The sequence below is a fragment of the Limulus polyphemus genome, unplaced genomic scaffold (assembly GCF_000517525.1).
Source record: "Limulus polyphemus unplaced genomic scaffold, Limulus_polyphemus-2.1.2 Scaffold4089, whole genome shotgun sequence".
Taxonomy (NCBI): Eukaryota; Metazoa; Arthropoda; class Merostomata; order Xiphosura; family Limulidae; genus Limulus; species Limulus polyphemus.
In genome coordinates, this window is record NW_013669699.1 from 37,630 (window position 1) to 50,013 (window position 12,384).

At 36.9% G+C, this 12,384-nt stretch overlaps 1 protein-coding gene across 2 annotated transcripts in view; it reads left to right on the forward strand.

The window, feature by feature from the left end:
- LOC106470567 (ras-related and estrogen-regulated growth inhibitor-like) overlaps nt 1-1,669 on the forward strand; it is a 34,893-nt gene extending 33,224 nt beyond the window's left edge. For both annotated transcript variants that reach the window (XM_013931131.2, XM_022399175.1), the window contains one exon: nt 178-1,669. In XM_013931131.2, the coding sequence (XP_013786585.1) occupies nt 178-585 (408 nt within the window). In that variant the 3' untranslated portion in view covers nt 586-1,669. The remainder of the gene's footprint in view (nt 1-177) is intronic.
- Nucleotides 1,670-12,384: the final 10,715 nt, after the last annotated feature.

Sequence of the window (12,384 nt, forward strand, 5' to 3'; positions counted from 1 at the left end):
TGGTCATGTGACTCGCTGACGCAACAATATATATATTACTTAGGCCAGTGTTTATGATATACTGTGTTTGTTTACGAACGTAGTAACAGTGTAAATGTTTCTTTAAGCCTAACCTAAACAAAAGTAAAATATATTTTAGAGTAACAATTAAGATGTTTTATTTATCACGTTTTACAGGGAGAAAATATTCTTCAAGATGGTAATATCAACTGGGGAGAAGGATTTCTTCTTGTGTACAGTACGACCGATAGGGGGAGTTTCGAGGATATCCTCCATCTTCACCAGCATATTGCTTCTGTCAAGAAAACCCAAAACTTCTCTTGTGTCCTGGTGGGGAATAAGAATGATCTCACGCACGAGCGTAAGGTTGAGCAGGAAGAAGCCGAACAGCTTGCCGTGGAGCTCTCGTGCTGTTTCTTCGAATGTAGCGCCTGTGATGGTGGCGACGCCGTAGGCGAGGCCTTCAAGGAGCTACACCGTGACGTAGTGCGTAGGAGAATGGTTAACAGTATGAGAAGACGACGAAGCTCAGCTCAACAAATGAAGCAAGTGCTCAACAAGATGTTTACAAAAATTAACTCCTAAAACGTGTGATTGGATAAAGAGCTGATGACGTTAATGATGACGTCCAGTCAGAAAGTGTGGGATGACAAAATAGAGTTTAAGACCACTGCTATGGAACAATGCCAAATTTATACGGATATAAGTTTACGTGCTTACAACGGTAAAATCCGGGGTTCGATTCCCCGCAGTGGACACAGCATACAACCCAATGTGGCTTTGCTCTAATGCAATTAAGCAAACGAAACATTCCTCCTCCCCCCTTCAGCTGTAAGTCTGAAGGCTTATAACGTTAAAATCCGGATTTCGATACCCATGGTGGGCAGTACAGATAGCCCATTGGGCTTAACAACAAAACAAACAAACTCTTCAGTGTAACGTTTGTTAGTGAGTGTTCATATTTCTCTGACAATCAAACACTTTGATTTCAGAGGATACTTGAAAGTGTCGAGACCTGAGTCCTTATAAATTAGGTCTTGTTCCTTAATAGTGGATTTAAACGTTAGGTTACTTGACACGATACTGTGTATGTATCTATCTGTTATGTGTAGTGATACTTTTGTACGTTATCATTTGTGACTGTTTTTATGAGTGTTCAACCTGGATTTCATTTCAGTTCTTCTTTTCCACCATTTTCAAGAACATGCGCAGAAACTCTAATTTCATCTTACAGCTAGAAGTTAACTAAAACAGTCACAGAGTTATTTTCGTGTTTACAAATATGATCAAATACGTAGATTAAACACAATTCAAGAAACCTGATAAACCAAGCGCTGTCAGAAGACAAACATCTCAACTTGTAGTTCTTATATTGGTGCAAAGCTATCTGACTCTGTCCACCACTGATCTAAGGGGGACGACCTCTGAAGGACGAAGGTTTATAATCTGACAGTGTTCGGATAATTGGATTTCGGGAAGATGAAACAGAAATATGTTATTTACAAAACAATAATAATCACGATAACTGATCAATTCCTAACAATAATATAATATTTTGTTAAAAATATCATTAAGGGGTTTTTACCTAAAAATATCGTTAAGAAAGTATACCTTAAACTATAAACTAGATGTACTTCCGCGGGGTCCCCGAAAGTGTTCTGTTTCCAGAGAAAATAAACCAAAATTAAGAGTTACAAATATTTTTATTTCTTGCTTTTGAAGTTCATATGTCATGTTGTGTTATAGCCTACAGAGTGCATATAATTCTTCTCGTGATTCATGATATGCGCAAGTTTTACTGACGTCACGACAGTATAAAATGGCAAAGTGAAGTGTCCCTTATGTGACGTCATTTTAGTGTCTAATGACTAACTGACAGACAACACACTACTGTATCGTGGTGCGAGTAGTTTAAACAGGTGACCTCTCCAGGCGGTCTTCGGTCCTCTTTCGGGATAATTATAAGAAAATTTGCCCTGAAATATAATATCATTAATAGAGAACATCTAAACATATATATATCGTCAAGAAAGTATACTAACTATATATATCATCAAGAGAGTCTACTAAGCTGGTTCACGTGAATGACATCACTTTGGACGACATAAAAAAAAAACTCCAGAACTTTAACCTGCCCCATTAATAAATAATCAAAATAAAATCATCTAACTGAAAAACGTTTATTGGTCGATGCTTCGAGTAGACGCACTTAGTGTCAAGCCTTGCTTAAGCCTACTTTTAGTTACCTTTGGGTTTTTTCTGAAACTGTCGTGTTAAGCCTATTTTTAACTATCTTCGCGTTTGTGTGTGTGTGAGTGTTTGTTTTTCGAAACTATGACGTATCATACATAGTCGCTGTAACTGGTAGTACGTTTTTGTTTAATTATGAAAATTAAATATAATATTCATTTGCATATAAAAAATTACAGATGTAAATTTAGAAGTAGTGCGAAAGAGAAAGAACTTTTTTCAGAGAGAGCAAGACTGGTGATGTTTAGAGGCTACTATTTTAAAACTTCAGTAGATTTTTCGAAGTGATTTGTTTCCTTGAATCATTCATTTAGAATTTAAAGATTTGTGTCAAGTTACGCTTGTGTCATTCGAAAAATCAAGGCCAGAAGATGGAGAATTACACACATTGATGTAAATAAAACACTTTTTAAACTTATATATATATATATGTATATCTGAAAATCCATGTGTATGAGCTACACTTTCAATAAAGGTTATTCGAATGCAAAGCTGTTTCTGTTTTATTTGAATTTACTATAATTTATAGACTGGAAATTTTTATTGTCAATTTCCTTTTTTTTCTACAAACTTTCAAATATACGCTTTAACATTTTTGTTCTGTATTTTAACTTTAAGTCACTAGGTGGAGCTATCAATAACCTCCGATCAAAATAAGCTAACTGCATAGAACAGAACTAGGAAATAAAGTGGTAAGTAAAATTAAATAATTCTATATATCGGTCCAACTAAAATTACTTGTAATATAAAAAAATAATAAAAACAACAATTTAAATTACTAGTAATCACTTATTCATCAACCGTCGCTGCTATCCATGTTTTCGGTCGTAATCCCAATAACACCTAACAAGACACATAAATACTAGTAATTTGCTTCATGTACTGTCACTCACTTTCTGTCTCTGGAATAACGTCTATGCTTAATTTCTGTCTTTTCTTTACATATTATTTGAGTATTGTGATTAGCTTCTGATCAAAACAAAATAACTACATAGCTCAAAAATAAAAATTCACCAACTGATTAGTATCCCTGTCTAACTAGGAGTATGTAATGTCATAAAACAGATAATGATTAAGATTTTTTTGATCTGTCATCTGGGCACCTCCACTCTTAGTGATTTCTTCGTTCGTAATCCTAATGTTTTAATTTTTATTAAGAGTTAAATTTAACCCGTGCTCTTACAATCTCTAAAACTGTTCTTACTTTTGACGTTAAGTTATGTGTTGTTTTGTTTTTGCGTTGAATTTTAAGAATTCCACGTTCTATACATTATCACGAACATTTGATGGGCAACGATATTTTTTATTTCATGTTAACGCTACGTTGTGCCATCTAGCGTTAAAAAACTAAATATGTTTATCTTTTGTGAAAGTAAACCAACCACTAAAGATGGGGGCTAGGTTACATACACTGAAAAGAATGTAAAAATCAGCCACTCTGCTAACTGTGTCCGTCGTCAAAAGTTTTATTTTATTTTTTTCAAGGATTATTGTACCTCGGTGGGTCAGCGATAAGTTAACGGATTTACAACGCTAAAATACGGGGTTCGATTCCCCGTGTTCGACAGAGCGCAGATACCCCATTGTTGAGCTTTGCTGTAATACACATCAGCGGCAATCCAATACCGTTTTCCATGCTTAAATGGAATTATATTCTACTCGCATTAATTCTGGATTTATATGTTTTATGCACTGCGGACCAAACAGATACTAAATTACAATCAAACAAAATACAGATCTACTGTCTCGCACACATCAACGTCCATGATGTAAAGAATTTACGGGTTTTGCGTGGTCATAGTTCGTTTAAAGAAAGGTAGCCCAAGAGTTGGCGGTAGGTTATGTTGACTAGCTGCCTTCCCATCAATTCTGGCACGGCATGGCCAGGTGGTTAGGGCGCTCGATTCGCAATTTGCGGGTCGCGGGTTCGAATCCCCGTCACACCAAACATGCTCGCGCTTTCAGCCGTGGGGGCGTTATAACGTGACGGTCAATCCCACTATTCGTTGGTAAAAGAGTAGCCCAAGAGTTGGCGGTGGATGATGATGACTAGCTGCCTACCCTCTAGTCTTACACTGCTAAATTAGGGACGGTTAGCTCAGATAGCCCTCGTGTAGCTTTGCGCGAAATTCCTAACAAACAAACAAAGAATCCCATCAATTCAAAATTAGGGACGGCTAACGCAGATAGCCCTGACTGAGCACATTTACCAATATGTCGGTTGACATCATCCCGTTCAATATTTAGTTTGAATTATCAGAACATTAAGTGTTAGGCATGGACTTGTTTTCATTTTACCTCATGAATGCTATTCATGAAAGCAAGATGTAACAACGACGAAAGAGAAATTTATTTTCTTGAATTTGTTGTAATATTAACGCTCACATTTAGTTTGGGTTTTTAACATTAGATGGCACTAGCTCCAACAATAACATTTCGAATAAATTACGAGAGTTCCAAAAATAGAAGTTTTTTTTGTTATTTTTAATCGTAACATAGGTAAATTAATATGTAGAATTATACACAGACTTTTCTCTACGTTAAAATGCTTTTCTCTTGCAGTAAGAAAACCGAAACGCTCCCAAAAGAGGGCCGAAAGCTCATAAATTAAGTATTTTAACGTACAGAAAAGTTCTATACGGAAGAGGAGTATTGTTGTAATTGGTAACCCTTAAGAAGTGCTTGCATTACACAACTTAGCATTTCTCAGTTTTGTACTATCGTGCTTGTTTGTGTGTTGTTATTTTAACCGTTTTATTGGATTTAGCGGAGCACCACGAACGACAATGTGACGCTTCGTAACATTCGAAATACGTGCAAGATCATTTATAATATCAAATCATTTTATTAACCAAATCTCCAAAAGTGTGTTAAATCATCTTTCAAAAATTTTCAGTTTAATTCGTTTAATTTTTAATACGTGTGTTATCATATTACAAGTACAAAAACCAACTTTTCAGTTTACGAAGCTTCGTGGTACCATGTATATTAGCGGATAGTATCTTGATTTGTAAACTGAGTAAAACTTCTAAAATGTTTCATATTTAGCTTGTGTTTGAATTGTATAAAATTCTACGGATAATACTGACCCCCTTGCGATAAAACAATTATTTTTAATATGCAAAGAATACCAGCAAAATTAACTAAAATGCATAATGAACTTTGAATTGTCCAAGAAAGATTGCGGTCATACGACTTATAAATAGCAATATTAATTGAAGGGTTTTAAGTGGTTTGTATTATCCGAGAAACACTGTGGTCAAGAGAATTATAAACACTTGACACCATGCACAATATGTTTTATATTTCCTAACATTCTTTTAACTCAAACTTTTACCAGTTCGTTCTTTAAATAAGGTTTTTTGTTCCCTTTAAACTGTTAATCACGGTCTTTGTTGTGTACAGCATCTTTCGCTCAATTAAAGAATATTGAATGATGATACTCTGACCATTGAGTTTTATCGATGAAGAAAATTAGTGACCACTTTGAATTGACGCTGACCTTTCACTGTTCAATACAACTTTGTTGACTCCGCCCACCTAATGCGTAAATTGTAAATCGCATAATTTGCAATTATTGTCTTAAGATGAATTACCGCCATCTACAGGTAGGAATCGTTAATAGAAGTCTGGAAATCGTAACGTTAATCATCATCGTACGAAGTTTTTCTTTGAACCTGCTACGGTTTATTTGTTCATTTCCACTTTAAGTAAGATGTTAATTTCATAATTTACTACCAAGTTAAAATTTTAAACTATTCTGAGTCTATGAAGAATATATGTTGGTGATGAAAAATACATGAAATATTATCCATGTTCCAGATAAAACAAAACTCAAACATGTGAATCATCAAAACATAAACTTCACGAAACTCTTCAGATAAATCCCAATTTTGTTGCTGTCTATGCAAACTAGATAATCAACATACACGTACAACAGCCAAAACAAAACTAACCACTATTTTTTTGTTTTTTAATATGTGTTCATAAATGTGTTTAATAGTTACAACTTGACCTTCCTTAAATTAATCTTAAAAACAAGTTTTGGATAAGTTTCGAAACACCAACCCTCCCTCAGTGGCTCAACGGTAAGTCTACAGGATAACGACGCTAAAAACCGGGTTTCGATGCCCGCACTGAACACAGCAGAAATTATCACGGGCGCCCACAGAAGTATTTTCTAGAGAGAGGCAAAACATGTGTGTAGGGGATCAGCTTTTACAGTATAAGTCAATATGTGTTATGTGTGCTTAGACATAAACACAAATTTACAGTTTTAATGAAAATTACTAAAAATATTTAGTTTAACTACGATGCTAAGTTTGCATCATAACACGTGCAATGTTTTTGTGAAATGTAAGGGAGACAAATGCCCCTCTTGCCCCTTCTGCGGGCGCCTATGTCGTCTATTGTGCTTAACTTCAAACGAACAAACCAAACCTCGGCAAGTTTCCTTTCTTTTGGCAAAATCTATCTTAGTGTGAATGTGCTAAAAAAATAAATTCTTCGAGAGGAACCAAGACATTCCTTTACAAATAAATATTAAATTACAAGAAGGGTGCACTGGAAATAGTCTTAATTTTTTTTTTCTGAAACAAGTTTTCTCTGTTCCTTTAGTGGGGGGATTTTCTTTCACGTTATCCTTTCCCTTAAACGTGCATTTTTCTCTCAAACCTGATGTAAAGTACCGAAGGCAGAAAAACTATGTGCTGAGTTGTCAAATGTTGTTTGTCTCCTGTATCTACGCTTTGCTTTCTTCTTAGACACTGAAGACTCGAAGTTCTTTCCGTGTCCTGAATTAGTTTTACCGGACTTTGATCTTTGGCCTATCGTGATATTTTCTTTGTCTTTCGGTTCAACTTTGTTAGTAATGGTAGCTCGTTGTTCTTCGAAACTGCTTCGGGTTTTCTCTGATTCAAAGGTACGCTTGTTTTCTGAGCTTCAGTCTTCACTTTTGTGGTAGATTTCCTTGTTTGTTTGTCGTCCGAAGCGTTCGTATTCTTTTGTTTACTGCTGGGTAAGTTTCCTGACGTTGCACTGATGGTTTCTCGTCCTATGTGTTTTTTTTTCTTCATCGTAATTTTTGCTTTTCTTAGTGTTACACAGTTTCCTTTGTTTTTTTAATAAGATGAAGAGGATGATCACTATCCATTTTTCGCGTCTTCATCCCGTGTTTTCATCAGGAGTAGATGCTATTTTCATCAGAAGTAGATACTATTTTCATCAGGAGTAGATGCTGTTTTCATCAGGAGTAGATGCTGTTTTCATCAGAAGTAGATGCTGTTTTCATCAGAAGTAGATACTATTTTCATCAGGAGTAGATGCTGTTTTCATCAGGAGTAGATGCTGTTTTCATCAGGAGTAGATACTATTGTCATCAGGAGTAGATGCTGTTTTCATCAGAAGTAGATGCTATTTTCATCAGGAGTAGATTTTTCAACCATCTGCTCTTTATCGACTGTTCTGTCAATAGTTTTAGGGGATTCAAGAACAACATCAATGGTTTTAGTAATCAAATCACTGCCGGTCAACAAGATTATTGCGACTATACCAGTCATCAGAAAACCAATTCCTATCAGCCTTGCTGTAATAACATTCATTCTACAATCACAGACAATGTTCTCATTTTTATCTTCGTTTTTTTCTATCAAAAATAAACTATAAGTTAATAACAATCATTTTGTAACCATTTTTTTACAATTATCTGTATTGTCAGTACGACAGTCTTAAGACCTTCTAGCCAATAAAATGGCGGATACAGAGAATGGTATGTTTGTTTGTTTGTTTTGAATTTCGCGCAAAGCTACACGAGGGCTATCTGCGCTAGCCGTCCCTAATTTAGCAGTGTAAGACTAGAGGGAAGGCAGCTAGTCATCACCACCCACCGCCAACTCTGGGGCTACTGTTTTACCAACGAATAGTGGGATTGACCGTCACATTATAACACCCCCGCGGCTGAAAGGGCGAGCATGTTTGGTGTGACGGGGATTCGAACCCGCGACCCTCTGTCACTGCCCCTGTAATACCCCCTCCTCCCCTTTAAACATATTCTGTACTTTCGCTTTTAGGTTTATTCTACTTCTTTGACAGTTCGTTGAAATGCATTACTTTACTGACTACGAACAGTCAGGCGGTTAGGGCGCTTGACTCGTAATCTGAGGGTCGCAGGTTCGAATCCCCGTACCACCAAACATGCTCGACCTTTCAGCCGTGGAGGCGTTATAAAGTGACGGTCAACCACACTATTCGTTGGTAAAACAGTAGCCCCAGAGTTGGCGGTGGGTGGTGATGACTAGCTGCCTTCCCTCTAGTCTTTCACTGCTAAATTACGGACAGCTAGCACAGATAGTCTTCGTGTAAATTCAAAACAAACAATACGGACTTACAACGTTAACATCTGAGGTTCGATCCCCGTGCGGACACAGAAGATAGCCTAATGCGGTTATATTTTCAAACGGTTACTAAAAATAACATTTTTATAGGCCATCGTTCTTTTACATTATCGTATGCATTTGAGCCAGCCTCAGTTTCCGGTGTAAACAAACTCAATATCATTAGTGTAATAAAAGATAATACAATGGTCAAAGTAATTTAAACGACATTTGGAACTTGCAGTAGTACAGCCATGATATGTCAAAAAACCACCGATATAAAATGATGTCAATAACCCCCAGTTAACTGACAGGAAGGTCAAGTACTTAAGGATCACTCGTTAGATCTGGATTTCAAACGATCAGTCATCCAACTTAATACTATGTATAGAGATATCACACAATCCTGTTTCAGTCGTCACTTTGAAATAAGTTTAACATTTTGATGTTTTCTCACTTTTAGAGCAATGGGACCAATGGCAGCCAGCCAAAAACACAAAAAAAAACAGCTGTCGTGAACTTGTTTTAAATGTCTGAAAGCATTGTTCACATAATGGTTGTTTAGGTTTCAACAAACATTGTAACGGATGAGATGCTATTTATATTAGCAAATTGCTTGACAACAACCGTTACAGTGTGAACTTCATTACTTTGATAAAGTGTAAATTTTCACACATTTTATTTATGTCACAACACATCAGTGTTAGGTTAAGGATTATTGAACATTATTTTATCAATTTTTCTTAACACTATATATATATATATTATTAGTTATTATTTATTTGAATTAACCTGCTCATTATTCAGAAGGACTGGCGAACCGGCAATATACACTTGACGATTAGATCCCGGAAGGGGGGGGGGGTCATACAACCATAACGTCAACGGAAGAAGATTACGCTTGTAGTTATTAATAACAAGTCCGCAGACATGGCGCTGCGTCACTTTGGGTCTCAGCAGTAAGACTGAAAGCTTATAATGTTAAAATCGAGATTTCGAGACCCGTTGGAGACACAACACAGACAGCCCATGTGCATCTTTGCGCTTAACAACATAAACCTTCGTCCACATTTTTTAAAATATGGTGGTAAAACTAACTGTAAGTTTGATTAGTCTATACGCGACTATGTTTATTAAATTCAACATACCTTAGTCACCAGGTGTCTCTGCGTTTTAATACGCCAATAACTAGATTCGTGGATTAATTGCACGATAATTTATATAATCTTTTGAGTTTCCTCGACAGTTTTAGATCAGGAATGTCACACAGATATGTCTATTATATAACATGCTTTCATCACCTGTAGAAAATAAAAATAGTACTTAACTAAAAGAACTGTGTACACTCCGATATAGTTCACATATCTGATACATCCGGGAGATTTAGTCTGGTCGTGGTAAGTTTGGTCCCTGCTTTCGTGGTTTATTTTAGTTTTATGTAACCTCACTTTAACAGAGCTGTTCCGTAACATCAGGTTTTAATCTTTTGTCACTTTTAGTAGCCAATGAACCAATATAAAGATATATAAATAGAATGGACACAAGTTGTATAGCAAATCAGGACATTGTCCACCAGCACGATGGGAATAGAACAGACGGTTCTATATGAACAGTGTTCAGGTTCATATCGGTTCTGTATGAACAGTGTTCAGGTTCATATCAGCTCTGTATGAACAGTGTTCAGGTTCATATCAGCTCTGTATGAACAGTATTCAGGTTCATATCGGTTCTGTATGAACAGTATTCAGGTTCATATCAGGTCTGTATGTGTTCAAGTTCATATCGGTTCTGTATGAACAGTGTTCAAGTTTATAATTGGTTTTGTATGTACAGGGTTCAGGCTCAGTATCGGTTCTAGATTAGTAGTATACAGGTTCAAACCAGTTTTCTATATACGGCTTTAGGTTTAGACCTGTTTTGTTTGAACAGTGTTCAGGTTCAGAACTGGTTCTAGATGATAACGTTGAACCTGGTAATTGACGTCCTTCTTCGTCACCATTACATATTGATCTAAATAGATGGTTTGTTCTGATCGAAAGTTAATAGATAAATACAAAAATGTAAGTAAACCAGGTTATTGAAAACAACTTTTACTAACCAGATTATATCATTAACTATAAACCATCTTCGCAGAAGCCGGTGTATAGTTTAACTGTAAGAACTCATGTCTGCATTCGACATCTGTAGTATTTTTACTACACATTTTTTGTTCGAGGGTCTGCGAAATAGATCCCGAGTTCTGAGCTCAGCACAGCCCACGGTTCTAAGTTATTTTAGAAGAACACATTCTCCAACAAATTAGGCTGGGTGTGGCTAGTATCTAACACTGGGCTGTAATTCTCATGGTCCTTGGTTCGAATTCCGTTGCAGTAAAAATCACGCTCCGTATTTTGGGCTGTGTATTCGGTCACATCTCCCGATTCGATTAATCTAATAGTTGACGGTAGGTGCGTTTGACTAGTTGTCTTCCCTCTTGCCTATTAGTTCTAATTAAGGACGTGTGAGGACGCCACTTTCCGAAGTTCCATTAAATTGTTTTTGTTTTGTTTTTTATTCACAAAACTAGCATGCTTTCTTAAGTATTGAAAATGTGAGACTCGCAACCTGAATCCTGACATTCATCCATATTTACACGGCAATCATTGGTTGTTGTTTGGGGAAAAGGTATAGTTTGTTTGTTTTGTAATTAAGCACAAAGCTACATAACGGGCTATCTATGCTCTGTCCAACACGAGTATCGAAACCCGGTTTCTAGCGTTGTAAGTCCGTAGACATACCGCTGTACCACTGGGGGGTAGGCAAAGGTATAGAACGGGTTATGTGCTCTGCGTGCACCTCGGGGACTCGAGCCCCGGATGTTAGCACTGTAAGACCATGAACTTACCGCTGATCAACCGGGGGACAAACGGAGACGACAGACTGAACTAGCGGTATCAGGTTTCCGTTTGTAATGTCGGGGGACACAAGGGACGACAGACTGAGGGACACATGAGGATGGTAGACTGAAATAACAGTATTGAAATTCTGTTTGTAATGTCGGGAACACACGAAAACGAAGAATGAGGGACACATGGGGATGACAGACTGAAATAACAGTATCGGCATTCTGTTTGTAATGTCGGGGGACACACGGAAACAACGGACTGAACTAGCGGTATCGGCTTTCTGTTTGTAATGTCGGGAGACACAAGAGACGATATACTGAGGGACACATGGGGATGATAGACTGAAATGACAGTATTGGAATTCTGTTTGTGATGTCGGGGACACACGGGGACGACAGACTGAGCTAACAGTATCGGTTTTCCAGTTGCAATGCCTTACACTACCTAGCCTACTCTGAGTGGGAAGTAACACATTCCACAGGAATGAAATCACCCACAGTAATCACTACATTATTTTTTTTGGCTCCCAGAGACGCATACCCGTCAAGAAATGAGCTAATATTGCGGGAGAACTTGGGACTTTTGTCAGTCGCTGAGAGCAAATTTGTTGGTTCTAACCAAAAACCAGTTTTTTTTATCGCGGTTGTAACGAACAAACCAGTTTTTAATCTTGGTTCTAACCAACGAAATAGTTTTTTTATCTTGGTTCTAACCAACGAACTAGTTTTTTATCTTGGTTCTAACCAACGAACTAGTTTTTTATCTTGGTTCTAACCAACAAACTAGTTTTTATCTTGGTTCTAACCAACAAACTAGTTTTGTTTTGTTCTAACCAACGAACTAGTTTTTATCTTAGTTCTAACCAACAACTAAGTTTT